This window comes from Pogona vitticeps, chromosome 5, assembly GCF_051106095.1.
Source record: "Pogona vitticeps strain Pit_001003342236 chromosome 5, PviZW2.1, whole genome shotgun sequence".
NCBI classification, from domain to species: domain Eukaryota; kingdom Metazoa; phylum Chordata; class Lepidosauria; order Squamata; family Agamidae; genus Pogona; species Pogona vitticeps.
Window position 1 is genome coordinate 186,542,059 of NC_135787.1, and position 23,077 is coordinate 186,565,135.

General features: G+C 46.9%; 1 protein-coding gene across 1 annotated transcript in view; it reads left to right on the forward strand.

Moving 5' to 3' along the window:
• The first annotated feature begins 232 nt into the window (after positions 1-232).
• ST8SIA1 (ST8 alpha-N-acetyl-neuraminide alpha-2,8-sialyltransferase 1) overlaps positions 233-23,077 on the forward strand; it is a 103,620-nt gene continuing 80,775 nt past the window's right edge. Inside the window, exon 1 of the mRNA XM_072999698.2 lies at positions 233-1,437. Within this exon, the coding sequence (XP_072855799.2) occupies positions 776-1,437 (662 nt within the window). The 5' untranslated portion in view covers positions 233-775. The remainder of the gene's footprint in view (positions 1,438-23,077) is intronic.

Sequence of the window (23,077 nt, forward strand, 5' to 3'; positions counted from 1 at the left end):
CTCCTATTCCCACCCCACTTGCACCCCGACCCCACCCCACCGCCCCAGATCGGGGGGATCATGGGGTCGTCGATCCAAATATTGCCATATGGGGATATATTATATTTCAACAAAAAAAAACCTCGAAAGCAAAAGAGATGCTTCACGTCCTCTCTCTCTGTGTGTGTGTCTCTTGCATATTTTCCCCGCTCCTCTTTCGCCCTGGCGGCAAATCCGGATCCCCGGCCCCTCTCCGCCTCGCTTCCCCTTTGTCCCCCGCGTCCTCCTTTGTCTCGCCGGCGCCGCGGCAGGAAGTCCAAGGGGAAGAGCCGGGCCGGCTCGGGATCGGGCGCATCCGTGCGCGCTCGCGCGTGTTCCTGGAAAGGGGGAAGGCAAGAAGCGGAGGAGGGGCGCGCGGGGGGGGGCTGAGGAAGAGGAGGAGGGGGCGCGGCCACACCCCCTCCGCCGACCCTCCTCCTCCTTGCCGGCGCTGCGCCCCCCTCCCCCGATCCTCTCCAAAGCCTCCGCCGGGCGAGGAGGCGCTGCCGCAGCGAGCGAGGATGGAGGCCGGCCGAGGGGCGGGCAAGGCAGGATAGAGCCCAGCCGCCGAGGCAGAAGCCCCGCCGGGGGGAAAGCTTGGCCAGCGCCTCGCCTCGCCCGAGGGTCTCCCTTGCGGGGTGGTTTTGCTTCCCTTCCCCTCCGTGCAGGCCCGGGTCCCTTTCTTTCCCGCGGGTCCGGCATAGGCAAGGCGAGGAGGGGGGGGGGCAGTCTGGGAGGCCGTCCGTCCGGCGGAGCCATGCGGGTCCCGGGCGGGCGGCCTGAGGCTCTCCCGGCTCCGCTTCCCCGCCGGCGCCCCCCCGGGAGGAGGAAGAGGAGGAGGAGGAGGAAGGCGAGCGCGCCTCTCCGCCGCAGGAGCCCCGCGGGGCCACCTTGCATGGGGGGACCGGCCAGGCGCGCCTGCCTGAGCAGCCCCACCACGGTCGCCGCCGCGGGCCCCCGGGAGGCGGAGGTCGCCTCGCCCGGGCCGGCCAGCCGAGCGGGAAGGCAAGGCTCGCTCCTTCCTTCCCTCCCTGCCTGCCTGCCTGCCTCCTTCCCTCCCCACTTCGCCCGCCTTGCCTTGCCTTGCGCGCCGCCCAGGTCCCGAGGGAGAGGGACCCCTCCGGGGGAGGAGGAGGAGGAGGAGGAGGTCGGGATCGGGACCCCCCCCCACTCCCCCCCCCACTCCCACTCCCACTCCCGGCCGCGCCGCAGGATGGCCGGGCTCCTCCTGCCCTGCAAAGGCCCGCGCACCCGGGTGCCGGTGGGGGCCAGCGCCTTGGGCTGCTGCTTCTTCGTCCTCTGCTGGCTCTACATCTTCCCGGTCTACCGGCTGCCGGACGAGAAGGAGATCGTCCAGGGGGTCCTCCTGCAGCAGGGCCGAGCCTGGCGGAGGAACCTCAGCGCCGTCGCCGCCTTCAGGTGAGCGGGGCGGGGGGGCTCCGGGAGGGACCCCGAAGGATGGCCTCTCGCCATCCTGCGCTTCTTCTTCCTCTTCCTCTTCCTCCTCCCCCCTCTCTCCCTTCTCCCTCTCGCCATCAAGGGCAGCCAGGGACAATCGCCTGACACCCCCCCCCTTCCCCGAGATGCCTCCTCCATCCAAAGCCCTCTCGCGGCTAGTCCTCATGAACGACCCCCTCGCTCGGGCCCCCCCGGGGCATTGTTGGCTGCTAGGAGCATCCTGTCCTCAGTTTGATCCCCTGGATTTGGGGTGGGGGCGGGGGATGGGGAGGCATCTCGACTGAAAAACAAAAGGAGAAGAAGAGGATGGATAGGCAGGTGCCCCATTTGCAGATAATAATTAAAAAAAAACCAAAACACCCCCTCAACGAGCCCCTATAAGCAAAGGAACACGCTGGGGTTAAGTCAGGTGAAAGCCCCCCCAAAATCACCAAGACGAGCCAGCACTGGAGTCTGGCAGGACTCCTTCTTCCCTGGCATGTCCTCCCTTGAACTACAGCGCCTGCAGCTTTCAGCATCTGGTTGAGGATGATGGAGGGATGCTTCGGTCCCCTCTTTTCTCACCCCTGCAGCCTCTGCAGTGCTTTGCCGGACAAAGAGATCTGGAGATCTCGGAAGTGCGCACCCACTTTGGGGGGGGCTTTCACGTTGGCCTCTTCTTGCGAGTCGCCTTATAAAAGAATTTACAGTCGGGGATTTGAGGGCTTCCCCCCCCCCCCCCACTGACAGCCAGGGTTGGTCTGCAAAGTTTCTCCTCAAGTTTAAGAGGACGCTGATTTTTCACAACCAGGTAAGGTACAGTGTACAATCTCCCAGTGCCTTCCTCAAAACTCTGCTGCGTGTTCTTACGTGACTTCAAATCACGCTCAGCTCATGGTGACCCTATAATAGCAGCTTTAAGGTACGCTCCAGGAGCATCTAATCATTGCAGTCTCTGCAATTTTGAGTTTCCGTGACTAAACGAGGATTTGAATCCAGGTCTCCGGAATCCCAGTCCGGCACTCTGCAGTGGTTTCCCCTTTATTCTGCTAAAATACAAAGGTTTTGCCATAGCAAGAGAGACTCAAACATGGCCAAGTTGTAGATGAAATAACTGTGATTTCCATGAATCCCAGTATGTTCCCTGGGGGGGTCTGATCCTGTAGGGTTGCATGCTGATTGTATGTACACTGTGGTATAGCTGAGAGCTGAACTAGGAGTGAGGAGACCTGAGTTCAAATCCTGATCAACAACGGAAACTCATTTGGGACATGGGTGCCAATGATCAGCTATATCGAACATCCAGTAAAAACTCTGTTACGATTGCCATAGGACGAAAGTAACTTGGTAGCACAGAACGAAAATGGTTTCTGAACATCCAAGGTGCAGAGAGAAGTATTGGGATCCTGGTGATAAGCATCATGTGAGGAAAAAGTCAGCAGAACGTAGGATTTTAATTTAATTTGAATTTATTCGTTACATTTCCACCCTGCTTTTCCTGCAGGGAACCCATGACAGCATAGGTGGCTCCTTTCCTCTCCACTTTATCTTTTTAACACAACTGGTATTCCGGGGAAAGAGAAAGCTACCCAAAAGGAGCACAACGATAGAGAAGCTGGCGGCTCAGGCTTGGATCTCCCAGATCCTGCTCCACCTGTTTCATACCTGTCCTCTTCCCCCCACGGCCTCCTCCCTGCTTTGTATTCAGTCGTGTACTCCAAGTTCACGTAATCTCCAACCTTTCAAAAAGACCAAAGCAAAAACCCACTTTTTAAAGGCATCCTTCAGTCTCGAGAGACAATGGTAACGTGCTCTGTGTGGAGGTCTTAGAACAGCGTCTGGTGTGGCTGAGAAGGCCAATTCGAGAGTGACCATCCCTTCCACACTGAAGACAAATGCAATCTGTCCCCTGTCCAGCTCCCTGATTTGGCTGCTTTCGGGACTGCCTCTTTGCCTCGGCCTGCTGGACAAGGATCTCTTCAAATTGGGAGAGGTTGTGATGCAACGCCTGCCTTCAGGCTGAATGCTCAGATATCAGGGTTTCCCATCTGTTGAGGTCCATTCCTAAGGCCTTCAGATCCCACTTGCAGATGTCCTTGTATCACAGCTGTGGTCTCCCTCTGGGGCGCTTTCCCTGCACTAATTCTCCATACAGGAGATCTTTTGGAATCTGACCATCAGCCATTCTTACAACATGCCCAAGCCAATGTAGACATCGCTGTTTCAGTCATGTATACATGTTCAAAATTCCAGCTCATTCTAGGACTACTCTGTTTCAAACTTTTGTCCTGCCAGGTGACACAAAAAATGCGTCGGAGGCAACACATATGGAACGTGTTCAGCTTCCTCTCCTGCCGTGCACAAAGGGTCCAGAACTCACTGCAGTACAGGAGTGTGCTCAGGACACAGGCTCTATAGACCTGGATCTTGATTTAAAAAAACCCACTAGACCCATTGAATTAATTGGGATTTGGTGAATCAGCTTCTCTGCGAGCTCCATCAATTCAAATGAGACTGCTCTAACTGCAATAGACTGTGGTAAGATAAAGGCCAACTAGAGGAAACCCATTTGATCCAATGGAAGTTATAGAGAAATGAAACTCACCAAATCCCTGTTGATTCAGTGGGCCTACTCTAGTGGAATTTACCTTGCTAAACAACAAGATTTTGACCACGGAAATGACTGCAATTGTGGGTAATGCAGTTTTAAGAGATGGGAAAGAACCAGGTTCCTAAAGACCCGAACCCAATACACACACGTCTCTTTTCAGGGACACAAGGTAAATTTGGGTTTTTGGCAAGAAAAGACTTTGGATATCTAGCAAAAATCTTTTTGGAAACTACGACCATAATCTTTTCATGGTCTGAGGCGGTCTCCTTAAACTTCGATTAAGGTCAAAGTGGAGCATTGTGGACATTGAAATGGTTAAAATGAAAATGCTTTTGTCAACTGTACCAGATAAAGTTGAGCAGAGGCCAAACCACCTTGGAGTCCATCACATGTTTTTTTTTTTTTTTAAACTACTTCCAGTGCGTCCATGCCAAGATGTGGGCCTGCCCTAAACTTGCTACAGAGATTTGGGTTTAGAGGTCAGATTTCTCGATTTCTCTGCATTCTCTTCCTGCCGTTCGCAAGGCTGTGCTCTTCCTTCATAGCCATATTTTTATTGTGCTTGTGGGGGGTGGAGGAAGGGATGGGTGATTTGTTAAAGCCTTGGCCACCCGTGTTCTGGAAGGTATTTTGTGTCTTTAATTATAAGGAAGAGCTTAGCTGTGTAGAAAGTATGATTTCAAATCCAGAGTGTGAATTTTTCCGCTCCATAAAGGAACCATCATGTGCCAGTAAGTCAGTTCTGATTTATGGCAACCTTTTCCAGGGGTTTCCAGTGAGAGAATACTCAGAAGTGGTTTCCCGTTCCCTTCTGGGGGGGGGGGGGAGCAGGGCATCCTGGGATTGTGCAGCTTGCCCAAGGCCACACAGGCTGGCTCTTTTCCCTAGAGGCCCCGGGCGGATTTGAACTCTCAACCTCTGGCTCTGCAGCCAGGTAGCTAAACCTCTATCCATTCCATCCCCCACAATCACATAGTATGCACGTACAGTGGTGCCTCATACAACGAGCGCCCCGTAGAGCGATGATTTCGCTCTACGGTGACGCTTTTGCGATAGCTAATGCGATTGCAGAGCGATGCCCCCAGTGGGCGAAAATCGCAGAGCGAAGGTCGGTAAGCGGTTCGCTTACCGACCTTCGCTTTGCGACCCACCGATCAGCTGTTCCGCGGCTTCAAAATGGCCGCCGGAACAGCCGAAAGGGCCGGGCGCAGCGTTTTCGCCCCCTTGGTAAGCAAGGGGAGTGCGCGGAAAACGCTGCCGGAACAGCCGAAATGGCTGCGCGCAGTGTTTTCGCGCCCTCCCCTCGCTTACCAAGGGCACGAAAACGCTGCGGCCAGCCATTTCGGCTGTTCGGGCGGCCATTTTGGACCCGCCGGACAGCTGATCGCAGCCATTTTTGCGCCCTCGTTCAGCAAGGGGAGGGCGCGAAAATGGCTGCCGGCCATCGGAGAAACATCGCTGAACGGTGAGTACAGCAGCCGATTGGAACGCATTAAACACTGTTTAATGCGTTCCAATGGGCTTTTCAGCCCCGCTCAGCGATGTTTCACACAGCGAGGGTTAATCCGGGACAGATTAACCTTGCTGTGCGAGGCACCACTGTATTGGAATTTGACCTAAGTAAAAAACCCTAAAACCTAATCTCAATGAGGACTACAAACTCAAATTAGTACATCCCACCATCCCATAATAGGTACTTCTTTGGCTTTGTAGTCCTCATCAGGACAAGGTTCTTTCCCTTTTAGTTTTTTTTTAGACCTAGATCAAAGTCCAAAGGATGCCCCCTCTGTCTGTCTGGACACTATCTGTCTGGCATATCTTTTTATTAAACAAGCCACTCATTATTATTTTTTGTGTATGTGGGTCAGGCCACAGTGAAGATGTTTTGCACTCGATTTGGCCTTGCCTTTGGGTAGTCGCTGCCAAGAAAATAGTTTCTTTTCTTTTCCTGCACATGTTTTGGACAGCCAGAGGACTCCGAAGATTAGAAAACAGGCTGGAGGATGGAGACAAAGTCGTCACTATGGCACCTACTCCATGGGCAAGAAATTTCAGGGGCATTTTTTCCCAATGCAAAACAATACTAGAGCATGGGGGCCGTTATTTATTTATTTATTTATTTATTTATTTATTTATTTATTTATTTATTTATTTATTTATTTATTTATTTATTTATTTATTTATTTATAAAATCCTGCTTCTACTCGTAGGTTGCTAGGGTCTCTGAGAGTGGTATTCCACAAAAGGAACTTTTCCAAGCCATTGTGTTACCCACCGGTCGTGGTGGTTTGGCAACCGAAACAAAACAGGCGTTTTGCTTTGCTTGGTTTCGCATTGGCGATTCGCAGCTCTGCAATTTTATATGTCAGTTTGCCTGGCTTAATTGTTTATATTATATTAGAGCCGGTGTTCTGTGATTAATGTTCTCATGGTCATTGGCTATGAACAATGAAACTGGACAGACACGAACACATAAATGAAGCCCTTGTTCCTAAGGGCGGCTCATATTTCATACTTTTTGAAAATGCAGATGACATTTTCTAACAGGAAATCATGTGATGCATGGACACCCTGGTAACTGATAAGCACAGCAGGTAGTTTGGTGACTCTGAACTTTGACTTTATTATTCTTATTTTATTCATATGGGAGTGTTGCACATTTTAAAATCATGGATGTATTACAGGACAGAGCTTCTGGCCATGAAGGACTTTTGCGGGCTGCGCACCGCGGCTCGGGGGACGCCCAAGTGTTCTCGCAACACTTTCCCACTCTTCGGGGAGGTTCCTTTTATATCCCCCATGTTTTAATTCAGTTTTATCTTTTGAAAACCCAGCCCCTCCACAAAGTTCACAGAATCACAGAATCATGAAGTTGACAGGGACCTATAAGGCCATCGAGTCCAACCCTTTGCTCAGGGCAGGGATCCAAATCAAAGGATACTTGCCAGATGTTTCTCTGAATTTCTCTGGAGTGCCTCCAGTGTTGGAGCACTCACCACCTCTCCAGGTAATTGTATCCATTGCTCTACTGCTCTAACTTCTCTGAACAGCTTAGAAAGTGTTGTTCTTGCTGCTGCTCTCCTCCTCCTTCTCTTCCTCCTCCTCCTCCATCTTGTCCTCTTCCTTCTCCTTCTCCATGTCCTCCATGTCCTTCTTGTCCTCCTGCTCTTCCTTCTTCTCTTTCCCCTCCTCCTCCTCCCCCTTCTCCTCGTCCTCCTCCTCCTTCTCTTCCTCCTCCTCCTCCATCTTCTCCTCTTCCTTCTCCTTCTCCTTGTCTTCCTTCTTCTCCTTCCCCTCCTCCTCCTCCCCCTTCTCCTTCTTACTCCTCCACCTTCTCCTCCTCCTCCTCCTTCTCCTTGTCCTCCTTCTCTTCCTTCTTCTCCTTCTCCTTGTCCTCCTTGTCCTCCTTGTCCTCCTTCTCCTCCTCCTCCCCCTTCTCCTCGTCCTCCTTCTCCTCCTCCTCCACATTCTCCTCCTCCTCCTTCTCCTTGTCCTCCTTCTCTTCCTTCTTCTCCTTCTCCTTGTCCTCCTTGTCCTCCTTCTACTCCTTCTCCTCCTCCTCCTCCCCCTTCTCCTCGTCCTCCTTCTCCTCCTTCTCCTCCTCCTCCACATTCTCCTCTTCCTTCTCCTCCTTGTCCTCCTTCTCTTCCTCCTCCTCCTCCTTCTCCTCCTCCTCCACCTTCTCCTCCTCCTTCTCCTTGTCCTCCTTCTCCTCCTCTTCCTCCTTCTCCTCCTCCTCCTCCTCCTCCTCCTCCTTCTCCTCCTCCTTCTCTTCCTCCTCCTCCTTCTTTTTCTCCTCCTCCTCTCCTCCTCCTTCTCCTCCTCCTCCTTCTCCTCCTCCTCCTCCTCCTCCTCCTTCTCCTCCTCCTCCTCCACCTTCTCCTCTTCCTTCTCCTCCTTCTCCTTGTCCTCCTTCTCCTCCTCCTCCTCCCCTTCTCCTCGTCCTCCTTCTCCTCCTCCTTCTTACTCCTCCTCCTCCTCCTCCTCCTCCACCTTCTCCTCTTCCTTCTCCTCCTTCTCCTTGTCCTCCTTCTCTTCCTTCTTCTCCTTCTCCTTGTCCTCCTTGTCCTCCTTCTCTTCCTTCTCCTCCTCCTCCTCCCCTTCTCCTTGTCCTCCTTCTCCTCCTTCTCCTCCTCCTCCACATTCTCCTCTTCCTTCTCCTCCTTGTCCTCCTTCTCTTCCTTCTCCTCCTCCTTCTCCTTCTCCTCCTCCACCTTCTCCTCCTCCTTCTCCTTGTCCTCCTTCTCTTCTTTCTCCTCCTCCTCCTTCTCCTTGTCCTCCTTCTCCTCCTCCTCCTCCTTCTCCTCCTCCTTCTCTTCCTCCTCCTCCTTCTTTTTCTCCTCCTCCTCCTCCTTCTCCTTCCCCTCCTTCTCCTCCTTCTCCCCCTTCTCCTCGTCCTCCTTCTCCTCCTCCTTCTTACTCCTCCTCCTCCTCCTTCTCCTCCTCCTCCTCCACCTTCTCCTCTTCCTTCTCCTCCTCCTCCTCCTCCTTCTCCTCCTCCTCCTCCTCCTTCTCCTCCTCCTCCTCCTCCTCCTTCTCCTCCTCCTCCTCCTCCTCCACCTTCTCCTCTTCCTTCTCCTCCTTCTCCTTGTCCTCCTTCTCCTCCTCCTCCCCTTCTCCTCGTCCTCCTTCTCCTCCTCCTTCTTACTCCTCCTTCTCCTCCTCCTCCTCCTCCTCCTCCACCTTCTCCTCTTCCTTCTCCTCCTTCTCCTTGTCCTCCTTCTCTTCCTTCTTCTCCTTCTCCTTGTCCTCCTTGTCCTCCTTCTCTTCCTTCTCCTCCTCCCCCTTCTCCTTGTCCTCCTTCTCCTCCTTCTCCTCCTCCTCCACATTCTCCTCTTCCTTCTCCTCCTTGTCCTCCTTCTCTTCCTTCTCCTCCTCCTTCTCCTTCTCCTCCTCCACCTTCTCCTCCTCCTTCTCCTTGTCCTCCTTCTCTTCTTTCTCCTCCTCCTCCTCCTTCTCTTCCTCCTCCTCCTTCTCCTTCCCCTCCTCCTCCTCCTTCTCCTTCCCCTCCTCCTCCTCCTTCTCCTCCTCCTCCTCCTTCTCCTCCTCCTCCTCCTTCTCCTCCTCCTTCTCAAAGCAAAAGCAAAGCGTGCTGCTTATATACCGCCCCAAAGTGCTTCAAGCACTCTCTGGGTGGTTTACAAGTTAATTTTGCAGGCTATACAAGTTAATTATGCAGCTGGGTACTCGTTTTACCAACCTCGGAAGGATAGAAGGCTGACTCAACCTTGAGCCGGCTACCTGGGATTGAACCCCGGGTCGTGAGCACAGTTTTGGCTGCAGTACAGCGGTTTAACCACTGCGCCACGAAGCTTCTCCTTCTCTTCCTTCTCCTCCTCCTTCTTCTGTGCCATCAAGTTGCTTCCAGGAGACCCTGTGCGTTCAAGACCTCTAGAAGGTCCTGTCATTAACAGCCTTGCTCAGTTCTTGCAACCTCAATGCTGTGGCTTCATATACCGAGTCAACCCATCTCATATTTAGTCTTTCTCCTTTCCTGCTGTTTCCCACTCTTTACAGCATTATTTTCTTCTCCAGTGAGTCTTGTCTTCTCATGATGTGCTGACTCTCCTTCACGCGATACCTCTTTTAGCTTCTTGTAAGAGTTTCGGCTTGATTGGATCTAGCAATCAAGTCTCCTTATTTGTCTTTCTGGCATCCACAGCATCCATAAATTCTCCTCCAGCGCCACCTTCTGAAGGAATCCATTTTTGAATTGACAGGATAGATTAAGCTGTTGTTATTTTGTTTGATATTTTTGCATTCCTACCGTTCCTCCACTGAGGTCTACCTTGCTGGCCATAAATGAAAAAGCACCCAGGATGATCAAGGTTTTAGAGCAATTCTGTGAGTGAAAGCTAAAACAACGAATTGTTTCTCCTGTAATTTGTAACCAGTAGCAACGCAGCTGTTGGGGACAGGCCTAAAGGGAGGCATTCTGGTAAAGCTGGAGAGCACAAGGTGGTGGGAATTTAAGTTACAACATAGGTGGCTAGTTTAGAGAAGCTTCTCAGCTATCTGAGATGGGTCAGGTAGCAACATGGCCTACGGGCATATTCCTGTGGTGGGCCTTCACCCATGTCCCCTTTTGAGATTTAGCAGTACCTGAGCTGGACCATAAAGAAAGCTGACCGCGAAGAATTGATGCCTTTGAATTGTGGTGCTGGAGGAGACTCTTGAGAGTCCCCTCGACCGCAAGGAGAACAGATCTATCCGTTCTGAAGGAAATCAACCCTGAGTGCTGACTGGAAGGACAGATCCTGAAGCTGAGGCTCCAGTACTTTGGCCATCTCATGAGAAGAGAAGACTCCCTGGAAAAGACCTTGATGTTGGGAAAGTGTGAAGGCAAGAGGAGAAGAGGATGACAGAGGACGAGATGGCTGGACAGTGTCATCAAAGCGACCAAGATGAATTTGACACAACTCCAGGAGGCAGTGGAAGACAGGAGGGCCTGGCGTGCTCTGGTCCATGAGGTCATGAAGAGTCGGACACGACTAAATGACTAAACCACGACGATGACACTGTATGACTTCCAGATGTTTGGATGAAACTTATTTGTTCCAGCTAAGGTTTTGTTTTGCAGCTGAAAAACATCTCTCTTCTCTCCACGAGTTTCTTGAGCCTGAGTTCCTTCCTGCCTCTGCTTTGGGCTTCAAGATTTTATGACCTGCTGGGTTTTGTGACCTCAGCTTTCAATTTGTTTTTTTGCCACAGATTTCTGTTGTTCTTTAATGCATCCTATGGGTTTGCTTTTATCCAATATTGTATATTGTTCTGAGCTGCTTCTGAGTGTCTTTTGCGGGTGGGGTGTAGCAAGTAAAAAGCCGGATGCTTTTATTTTTTTAAAAAGGAACACCGGGAGAAAAAGTCTTGATGCGTCTCAGAGCGCTGAGTTAAAGTTAAAGCACTTTGATACCACTTTAAGTGCTAGGGTTAAAGAATCATGGGCTTTGTAGTCTGGGGTAAGTGGAATATTCCAAGTCCCTCACAACTAGACTACAAATCCCAGAATTCCACCCGGTGGAGCCATACTGGTTGAACTGGTATCAGACTCCTATAACTGAGTACAGATGATCGATTCATAGGCTTACGAGTTCTCATCTGGAGTAAAAACCTGGATTACTTCTAAATGTCAGTTATGGAGAGAGCATGACCACAAGATGATTATTACCTCCAAAGAATGCTCATAGGTTCCCAGAAAATATCTGTTTGCCCAATAGGTCAAGGTGAACAGCATTCACTGCTCCAGATGCCATTAGACCCTAGCGCTTATTAGCCCTGTCTTGCATAGCCAGTGGTGGGAAATGCTTTTAAACTGACCAGAATCCTACAGATGTTTCCGTAAGATTTGCATAACATGCCATGGCTAAGGGTAGTTGAGGGAGATGCCAGGGCATGTGTTGATGGCATGCCTGATAATCCATCCGGCTGTGCTGCTGAAATAAATGCCCTGGCATCTCAATTGACTGCTATTAGCCATAATGTGTTTTGCAAATCTTATTATGGGACTATCCGCAGGATTCTGGCCGGTGTGCTTTAAAAAATAAGGAATTGCTTGAGTGCTTAGCGAGCAGCTGAGAGAAATGGCTGCTTGTAGAGTTGTCTCCACATGAAAAAAAAAAGGCTAGATGTTTGAGTTTTTAATGAAGACTGGGAAATATAGAAGGATAAAATCTGGAACATTTCCAGAGGAGCCAGTTTATTGTGTGGCTATACAGTGGGGTCTTGACTTAAGAACGGCTTGAGTTAAGAACATTTTGACTTAAGAACCACTCTCATAGGAAAATATTGACTTGACTTACATACTTAGATTTGAGTTAAGAACTGAAAAAAAAACACGTGGGAGACAGGGAAAGTGCAAAAAGTGAACTTTCAGTTAACTGTTGGCCAGTGAAAAGGGTGCCTGTCTGCTTCCTCACTCCTCCCAGCGTTTAGAGAGTGGATTGGGAGACAGTCTTCGGACTGCCTGGTACTGGACTGCCTGGACTGTATTTTCCCTGCCTTCCCTGAACCTTTCTTGACCTAAGAAAAAAAGAAACAAAATATCCCCCTCTAGTGGTCGAAGGCGGAATAGCAGCTTCCCATTAGTTTCTATGGACGGAAAAGAGCAGATACGGATCAAATGGTTTTCAATGCATTCCTATGGGAAATGCAGATTTGACCTGAGAACTTTTTGACTTGAGAACCGCCTTCCAATACGGATTAAGTTCTCAAGTCAAGACCCCACTGTACTCTAGGGAAATATCAGAGCAAATGATATTAACAGGATGGGCTCCTGATCGTTTCTGAGATGAAAGGATATACAGTATATAGGTAGTTTAAACTTTTCCCTTCCTCTCTGCAGGGTGAATTTGACTGGAATTGATTTCAATCAAGATTTAAATGTTTTTAAAATGTTTTTTAAATGCAGTCAAATTCACGCTTAGCTAAATGAACCCAAAAGGGAGCTCAGCTTTTGCTTCTGAGGAAGAAGTTCAGGGTGAATATGACTGAAATTGATTTCAATCAAGATTTAAATGTTTTTAAAAACCGGATTTTTTTATGCTTTAAATTTTAAAAAATGATTTTAAAACTTAAATCACAATTTAACTTGTGATCTAAATCACTTTGATTCCAAAAATAATTGATTTTTTTAATCCACCATGCCGCCCTGAGGTAGACCTTACAGCTGGAATTTTTCTTGAGGAAATTCCAGTGCTTGGAAAGGTTGCTTCAAGTAACATTTTTCCTGTGAGGAGCGACTCTTTTTTTTCTTTTTGCAGGAAGGGTGCAATGACATTTTATTTTTGAAAGCAGTACTAAGAATGAAAATGAAGTGACTTCATGAAATTTGGAGTCTTAGTTCTTTTTGAAAAGTATGGTTAAAGTGCATTTGGCGTGATTTTAGAAGCATTTTAGGTAGGATCTTTCCCCCGTTATTTTTACGCCAATTCTCATTTCAGTCTTATTTTATTTATTTATTGGACTTATATACCGCCCCATAGCGCTACAAGCACTCTCCGGGCGGTTTACAATTTCATTATACAGGCTACACATTCCCCCCCACACCAAATGAGCTGGGTACTCATTTTACCGACCTCGGAAGGATGGAAGGCTGAGTCAACCTTGAGCCGGCTACCTGGGATTTGAACCCCAGGCCGTGAGCACAGTTTTAGCTGCAGTACAGCGTTTTAACCACTGCACCACGAGGCTCTTGTCTTGAGGTATGACAACATGCAAAATGTAACAACTGTAACTAAACCGTACAACTTTACATTGTTAAACATGGTGATGAACAATAGAGATAAATTACTTCTTAAATTTCGGTACCAAGATTTGGGGAGTGCTCCCAGTGATTCGAACTGGGGATTCACCTCCCTCCCTCCCAGACATCTCTAAATTGATTTCACATCCAATTTTAACCCTTAGCTAAATCAACTCAAGAGGGAGCTCAGCTGTAATGTTTCTGATGAAATGTGGACAACTCGTTTTCAGAATCAGGTTGTGCTTAACATTTAAGCATAAATGTAAATGTAGAGTGGCCCAGTGGTCCAGATAGGCAAGGTATAAATAAATAAATAAATAAATAAATAGATTGATTGATTGATTGATTGATTGATTAATTAATTAATTAATTAATTAATTAATTGAAGTATTTGTGGCCGAAATTCTATTACTGTAGTTACAGCTCCTGGCATAGCTGAATCTGCTGAAATCTTAGCAGCAAATTGCTACAAGTTAAAGAAAAGTCATGTGACTGAGCTCCCAAGAGCAGATTCCTATGGTGATGTTTTGAAAAATTACAACAATTTGTTGCTGAGATTTTCACAGATTGCAGAATGCTGGGATAAAAACATAGTGGGATTTTGGGCCAGTGTATATGACAATGTGTAATAAATGCTTCATAAACTTAATGTTGGAGTTATTGCAACCTCGCATGCTGCCTTTTGTAGCTGTGGCTGGGAGGGATCTTTCTGGGTGGAATGACTAGCAATCTGTCCAGTAGTAACCAATCATTCCCTTCTGCCTCTGAATTCTAAGAGAATCTCTCTTCTCTGCTCTTCCCTTTCTCTGTAAATCTGTTGGAAGCAGTTAGTCTGTTGAGGCCTGCTGCTGAAAGCAATCAGTCATGTTTCTTCAGTTTGTGTTTAATTGTAAGTAAATGAAACACCTTTTATTCTTTCTCTTACTAACGTCTTAGAGTAAGTTATTGAGACTGTACATGGCAGTTGTTGAGTTAAAGGGGGTGGACTGACTCTGGAGAACCTGAAACTATTCTGCTCTCTGAAAGCCCACACTTTTGCTGTGCAGCTGGTGGAATTAAACCAATTTTGTTACTGTTAATTCCCCCCCCCCCCCCCCCAAAATCTCAGTTTTGATAATGGAAGTATTCTGGTCATCCTCTGGTCAGATTTATCAGGTGGTGCTTGGGGCGATGAACTGTAAAGAGACTTTTAAAAAAGAGTTTGCTTACAGATTTCCATTCTTGTGGGTTGTAAGGTTTGAAAAAGTTACCTTTTTTGGGGGCGTTTCAGCTTCCAGTGTCCTTCAGCCAGGATAGGTATGGTGGCTGAGGGATTCTGGGAGTTGTAGGCCAGGACAGTAACTTTTCCAAGCTCTGGCCTTACTGCTGAGTGGTAGTCTTCTCACATGCTTAAGCTCTCCGGCTTTGGAGCATCTCCAAGCCGTGCGACTGTGGCCAGTTCTCTGATTATGGTGTTTAGCCTAAGGGCCAAAAAGAGAGAGAGAGAGAGAAGAGAAAAGCCACAAAACCTCCAGTTCAAAACTGGCTTGAGTGACAAACTTGTTGAGTGGCTTTAAGATAAGAAGACGTGGCCTCAGTCCACCCTCCACCCCCACTTCCCAGAACTTCGGCACAAACTGTGGAGGAAAACACATGGCTCTAAATATGTGCCAGAGGAAATTATAGACTGGTCCTTCCTCATTATGCTTAATTCTAGTCGGAGAGTGGCATTTGAAAGGCGCATGAGATGAATAACGTATATTATGAAATAAAGAAGCCACAAATAAAGGGGCCTTTGTAGGAAGGCTGAAGAAATGAACAGATTAATGGCCGTTTGTGGGGACTACAGAGAAGGACTGATCCAGCATCTCAGGGAATGAAGAGATGCTGGTGGCTTTCTCTCATTCTTTTCCTCCTTGGGACCAGTTTACAAGTTGGAGCCTAAGAAACGAGTGCATTCATTTAGAGTGAAACGCAGCCCCGCGTGGCTTCAGGCTACAAGCTGGAGGCAATTATTTGCCAGAATTCTGAAACAGCCCTCCTTTCATTGCCTGGGAGATGTTGGCCAGGGTGGATCAAGCGTTTGTTAGAAAGGGAGAAATCTGCGGTGGTGCTGAAGGAGGAAGAGGCCTGGCGGCTTCCTTCCTTTTTTTAAGTATCGAAGCTGTGAAGTGTAACAATCAGAGGTGCGCCAGCTGTGTTGGGAATTCTGAGAGCTGTTGCCCAAAACCACAACTATTTATTTATTTGTTTCCTTAATTTGTATATCACTTCCATTCGTGCGGAAGCACTACTCTGGGTAGTTTACAATAAAATACACAACAATCAAAATAAAGTAGTATAATACAAGCAATATAAGAATCTAAACACCTAGGCAATGGAACAGAGGGCGCCCGAGCAATGATGGAACTAAAAAATGAAAATAACAATAACTGGATGGAGATGCACAATGGAGATGCAGGGTTTCGCTTAACTGGGGCTTATTTTGGGGGTAGGGCTTATATTACGAGCATCCTGAAAAATCATACGAGGGCTTATTTTCAGGGAAATAGAATAGCAGGTGGGCTGAAAAGACTTCTTTAGTTTGGCATATGATATTGTTTAATATACTGTCTTGATTTTAGCTGTTTGTAGACATGACGGATTCTAATGGTTTTTAAAGCGATCTTAATTTCATTTCACTTTCATGGCCAGCATCCCGTTTGCTTAAGCAGTGGCATAAGGACGGTCATGCCATCAACATGTGTTGTTTACTCCTCTCTCCATCATGTGCTGTGTCATCAGTCCTGTGATGAATCATATGACATGCAGCCTGAAAAATTCCCAAAGCACTTCGAGGGGTGCCCTTGCATGCATGGAAAACTTCTGTTGGAGTTTGGCTAATGAGTCTGTGCTTGAATTTACTTCTACTGCTGTCTTTGTTATATATTTTTATTATGTTTATGTTGTTACATTTTGTGATGATTGTGAGTTGCCTTGAGTGCTACATAGTAGTGGAAAATAGGGTAGAAATGTCATAAACAACAACATCCAGGGGCGGGTGGGTTAGGCAGATAAATATCCCAAATATGGTTTCCCCTTCTTGTCGTTTCTAGATATTTATGGAGATTGATACTCTTAGGCTTCCATCTCTAGAGATCATTTCCTGCTCCTTCCTGATCTGCTATCTTACCTAAACAGAAAAGTGATCCTGCAAACAAGGAAGCCAGGGATTTGATCTTGAGGCTTAATTGTTTGGCTTACCTCTCACTGTATTTTTCCCTCCTATCCAGTATCCTATTTTTGAGAATTAGTTAACAGAGGTATATACCATAGCACTGGAATAGCACACCATATACCATAGCATACATTGGCAGAAGGATTCTTAGAACTTCCTAGAACAGGAGGAAATATGTGGTGGAGATAGGTGACTTCTTGATGGGGACAGAGGTCGCAGTTTAGGGAACTGAGAGAGCATCTTGAAACATACCGTGTCCTCCTGGTGCAAAGAGGCAGGACGTGGTAGATTGTTTCCTGAGACACATCAGGTCCACTAACCACCATCCCTTCCTTTTGATCCACATGGGAATAAATGATGCTACCAGACATGGCCTTCACCATATTACAAGTAGCAAGGAGGTTCTTGGTAGGAAGATGAAGGACCGTAGAAGACAGATGTTTTTTTTTTTCAATACCTCCTCCTCCTCCTCCTCCTCCTCCTCCTCCTCCTCCTTCTTCTTCTTCTCCTCCTCCTCCTTCTCCTCCTTCTCCTCCTCCTCCTCCTCCTCCTCCTCCTCCTCCTCCCTCCGTCCCCCCCCAAAAAAAGGCCATGGTTCAGGAAGAGAGACAAGAATATTGGATGTGAATGTCCACAATGCACCGAACACTCGAATAGTGGAACAAGAATCCATCGGTGGATGGTAGAAGACAATAAGGATGCAGCTGGAAAGAGTGATTCATAGTTTCAAGTGTCTCTAAGCCAGTGCACAAAGCAGGGGAAATGAACAAGATAAGCTTTATCTCTTGACTTTGGAAGACAAATGTGGTGCAATGGCCATTACAGCAAGTTGGTGGAATGAAACCCGTTGACTGAAAAGTAGTGATTGAAGGATATGACTCCTTCAAAAGGAATATATTAAACATGTTCAGAAGAGTAGCATTATGTCTTCAGGGTTATATACAAGTACCAGGAGATCCAAGAATTGGAACAGAAAGCACTGATGGAAAGAATATGGAGGATATTGCTGTGGGGATTGGCTATAAATCTCCTTGTCAGAGAAAAGGTTTGTATTATATCCTCCCACACCAGATTAGCAAGGATTCAGAAAAGATGAATATAGTGGTAAAAAGAAGCTTCACTCAGCTCCCTGAAAATCTAACTCGGGCAAAAATACGAGATACGACAAGTTTGTTGCTTACAGATAACTTCACTTTCCAGAAGGCAGGGAAATCACGTGGAGGGATAAACTATTCCAGATGTGGCTCTTACCCATATGGAAGAACTGGTCAGTGAAATAGAAACAGCGAGAAATGTTTGGTGGAAGTGACCAGGCCCTTTTGAGATTTTTTTTTTAATTCTGAGGAATAAAAAATCTGGACTTTTAAGAAAGCTGATCTGAGTAAGCCTAAGGGAATACTGGGTTGTGGTTCCATCGGTGGAAGTGAGCCAAGAGTTTAAAGGATTTGAGTTTCCCAAAGGTGGCCCAGTGAAGGCACCGCCGCAAACAAAAGCAAAATGGGAGACATTTAAAGAATCCAAGATGGCCGCCTAAAGAGCTTTCAGATGAGTTGAGATTTAAAAGGGATGTGGTTTAGGCCAGCTATTCTCAGCAGGGCCCATATGGCCCCCCTGGGGCCCCCTGGCACATTTATAAGGGAGCCACAGACTGGAAACAGTTCTTCTTACCCCACCTTATGAGGGTCATTATGCAATTTATACAATTCTCGTTCAAACTGTATTCCTTTCGTACTGTGTTCATGGCTGTGGCCAACACCAGCCTGAGAATGGCTGGCTCACGCATCTGGCTGCAGATCCAAAAGTTGGGAGTTCGATTCCCCACTGTGCCTCCCTGACAGAAGCTGGACCCGGATGTTTCCCTTCCAGCGGTGCAGTTCTAAGACTAAGATTCTTAGATTATATATAAGAAGTAGATGAAGAAGCAGCAGATCCTTGTAGGGAGAAGGTCAGGAAAGCTAAAGCTCAAAATGAGCTCAGTTTTGGCAGAGGTTAAATAACAGCAGCTGTGCTTGGATCGAGAGGAAAGCACAAGGAAATGTCACCACTACCCATTGCATGGAGAAGGTGGAGAAATATAAAGGAATGCGAGAGAGCAAATACAAGCCTGCAGAACAGCTTCTTTGCCTCTGTCTTCTCCTGAAATACGAGCAGTGCTCAAGCAAGGAGAATAAAGGGAGGCAGCCAGAGGATTGCTGCCTAAATTAGGGAGAAGTGTGGTACAGGAACTGAACTCAAGACTGCGGGTTCAGACGTTGTACCGACGTCTGTCTCTGAGAACTCTTGGAGAACAGGTGATGTGCTTGTAGACTAGAGGCAGTCAGGTGTGTTCCCCATCTTCAAAAAGAGCAGGGAGGGAGAGATGAAGGTCCAGGCGATTATCCATTGGTCAGTAATGGGAGCCAGATATAAGAAATCTGGGAGTGTTAAAACACTCTTGTAAAAGCAAGCATGAGGTTTGACCATACACAGACTCAAGAGAGAACGAGCGCTGTTTATTCCTCTGATGAAGCTGGTAAAACGGCTGGCTAGATGATGCAACTGTCTAGTGGACTTGTGGCTGATGGACAGGCTGTGCCCGGGGGATGCTCACTTTATCATCCTGGAGAAAAGAGACTGTCAGGGCAGGGCAGAGTTGTCTCCCAGGCTTCCACTTGTTCAGCCCTTTGATACAGGAGTTGAATGAGGGTGCGGAGTAGATGCTCCTCATATTTTCAGACGTCACTAAACTTGAAAGGGTAGCTAACAGCATAGAAGGCAGAATCAGAATTCAAATGGAACTTAAACATAAGGGAGGATGGGGCCAAAATAAAATGAGTTTCTACAGAGTAATATGTATTATCTACATAGGGGGAGCGGGCATAGAATCAGATGCATAAATATAGGGAGGTTGACTTCCTGATCATAAAAGCTTTATACAACTGGAACAGGTTCCCTCGGAAGATTATGGACTCCCTTCACTGCGGTTTTCTAAACATTGGCTGGTTGACCCTCTGCCAGGGATGCTTTGGCTGAAGATTTCCTGCTTCATTAAGGGGTTGTACAGAAGGATCCTTTAGATCAGTGGTTCTTAACCTTTTTACTCAGGTGTTTTTGAACTGCAAATCCCAGAAACCCCAGCCAGCAGAGCTGATGGTGAAGGCTTCTGGGATTTGCAGTCCGAAAACATCTGAGTAACAAAGGTTAAGAACCAGTGCTTTAGATGATATTAGAAAGTAAGGATATCCTGAATATGAAAAAGAGACATGAGCAAGAGTTGAACATACAGACTAGGATCTTGTTGGATTTTACTGTGCATGTAAGGTAAGGTCAATCTTACATGCAATTTCCTCTGTTTGCAGGCTCTCTGGAGCCTGACTGTGTGTGTGATTGGTTGTGTGTTCATTTGTGGAAACCAGAACACGACCAAGCATGTGATGGGTAGCCTTGCAAAAGAGCAGATACCTCTTAGGCAATGGCTCCTGCACATCCAGTGTCTGCAACAGGACACTGGCGATAAATTAACGAAGATGAATACTTTATTGCTTTGTATCTGATCAGGCTATAGGCAAGAACATAGATTAAACCAATCCTGAAATAGGATTTGGCATCTCATTCATGCAGGTACATACAAGCAAACACAAAAAGCATAAAATGATAAAATAATACTAGTAAAATGTAATAGCATTCTGAAAAAAGAAGAAAAAATCAAGGTGTGGGATTACTGTATTTTTCCATGTATAAGATTATACTTTTGTCTTAAATCTTTAGACTAAAAACTGAGGCGCATCTTATACACGGAAGTAAGTTGAGGAGAGAACAAAAACAAGTGGAGGGGAAAGCAGGGATCAAAGCGATCCTACAGCGCTTTGATCCCTTTCCTCCTACACTTGCTACGCCCCACTTATTTTTCTTAATTTTGGATTAGAAGAGTGGGGGGCATCTTATACATGGGGGTGTCTTATACATGGAAAAATGGTAACTTGAAGAATTCATGAAACAGGCAGTAAGTTCCACCTTTCCATGGCTCGTTTAACAAATTTAGCAGTCCTATAGGATATATAATAGTTTGTGCCAGCTAGCAGGAGTCAGACTGCACATAGAGGAGAAGTGTTCTTGATCCTGGCTGTTAAGGGCTTTAGATATGGGTCCCTCAGATCTACGTACAGAGGACATGCTGTTAGAAAGTGTACCATGTCCTAGATAAATTAACAATAAAGAAAGGAAAAACAAAATTGAGTTAAAAACAGGGAAGCTTAGAAAAGGGGAAGAGTCAATGTTGTATATATTTCTTTGCAGGCCCACACTGGGGTTGGTAGCACAGGAATGGGCAAATGGTCGGCCTCCCCAAAGTTGACGGACTCCAGGTCCCATCGCTCTTGGCCTGTAAAGCTGATTGTCAGGGATGATGGGATTTGTATACCCATAAGATTGAGAAGTCCATCAGTTGCCCAGCCTTATTACGGTATGTTTCGTGTTATTCCAAATACAGTCAAGAACAAGGTCCCCATATTAGTTGGATTTTTGTCTCTTTTTCCAGTCTGTAATCGTCGATATTCGCGGGCATCCAAAGTCAGCAGTTCTCGTTTTCTTTGTTTCCCAGTTTTGCAACATCGTACGTTTAAAAGTTAGTGTGGCCTTGTTAAAACAATGAGCCCGACTGCCATGTGGATTCCAGGAATTTATCCACTAAAACTTGTGATTGATTTGTTGGTTGACTCTGTCTGGTAATAAATGCCCTCTCGGTAGTGTAAAAAGCATGAAAAATAGAAGGCAGGAATCATAAACAATGTTGAAGGGGACAGCATGTAATGAAGTGAAGACAAAATGAGTAGGATAAATGGAAAAAAATGATGGCACAAAAAACCAGAAGTAAAACAGTAGACTAAGCTAAGACCTTGTGCCACAGAAACAAAACAAAATGGGACAGAAGTATTGTGGCAGCTTTAAGAGTAACAAATTTATTTTGCCGTCAAGCATTATAGTCCCCTTCTTAAGATATATCTGATGGAAGAAGGAGTGGAGTGTGGTCCATGAAAACTCTCTGTTTTGCTTCATTACTGAAACAGACTTAACACAACTACATCTCGGGGGACGGGGAGTTCTTAAAATGTATAGGACAGTGGTTCCTAACTGTTGGTCCTTCGATGTTCTTGGACTAAAATTCCCAGAAATCTCTTCAGCACTAGCTGGCCTGGTCAGGATTTCTGGGAGTTGTAGTTCAAGAACATCTGGGGCCCCAAGGTTGGGAACCACTGGTAGAGGAGAATAAAAGGCATGTTATTGCTGTGTTGAAAAGACCACGATATATAGGTGACAGGTGAGGTCAAGAGAGAAGGCTTTCTGCAGAATGGGGTGCCATCATGGAGCCAGGCGTTCTTGTAGACGGCGTCATTTGGTGAGGGCACCGAGAGGAGGGTCTTAGATGATGGGGGTGAAGTTCTGATAGGGCAAATATGAGAAGGCTCCATCTGAAGCAGGGGTTCTCAGTCTGCTTGGATCCTGTTGAGATAGCGTTCAAAATGTGCTGTGGTAGGTAAGGTATTTGGACTACAGGTAAGGTTGGAGCAGTGGGGTCGTAGTCCCCACACTGCAGAAAAAAACAGAGTTTGGATCTGGTGAGCAGTACTACACCATTGGTTAAGATAGGAGACAAGTACTCTCTCATAACCCATATTTTTTGTTGCACTTACCTGTTGTGATATGGAATTTTGTTGTTGTTGTTTAGTCATTAAGTCATGCCCAACTCTTCGTGACCCCATGGACCAGAGCACACCAGGCCCTCCTGTCTTCCACTGCCTCCTGGCGTCGGGTCAGAGGGATACGGAATAGCCTGAATAATTATCCACTAATGTGAAAATGGGCCAAATCGGTGATGATCCACCCTCACCTTTCAGAAACTTTTTTAAAAAGTTGTTTAATTCATTATTCAGGCTGCACTTTGCCCGAGGTCTGGTGTAGAATCATAGAATCATGAAGTTGGAAGAAGCCTATAAGGCCCTGGAGTCCAACCCCTTGCTCAATGCAGGAATACAGTGTAGTGGTTAGAGTGATGGATTAGGACTCAGGAGATCTGGGTTCAATTCCCCAGTTATCCCATAGGAGCTCACTGGGGATCTGGAAGCCCTCCTCAAATATCTCACTTACCTTAAAAACCCTATTAGGGTCACTGTAAGTCGGTTCTGACTTGACAGCACACAACGTAAGTGCAGCTGTCTTTAATCAGGCCTTTATTCAGGTGACTGCCAATCATTTTCTCTCTCATATTGTTGCCTGTACAATTAGGTCACTGTTTTAGGAAGTCCGCAGGCTGGGAATATTTAAGTCTCTTTGCAAGACTGAGTAAGCGATAGGTCTAGTGGAAAGGGTTTGCTTCTTTTCCGCTTTCTAAAGAAAAACACTGATGTGTATGAAAATAACACACACTGTCTAGATGCCCTTACATAAATAACTGGGATAAGATTGTGTGTTTTTTAAAAAGAGAATAGTATCAATAAAGAGCTTTTCTGATAGGCAGGTAGAGCTCTCAATCACAAAACTATATTATCCCCTTCCCCCCATTGTTCCCCCCCAGGGGACCCTGGGGAAATGGGACAGG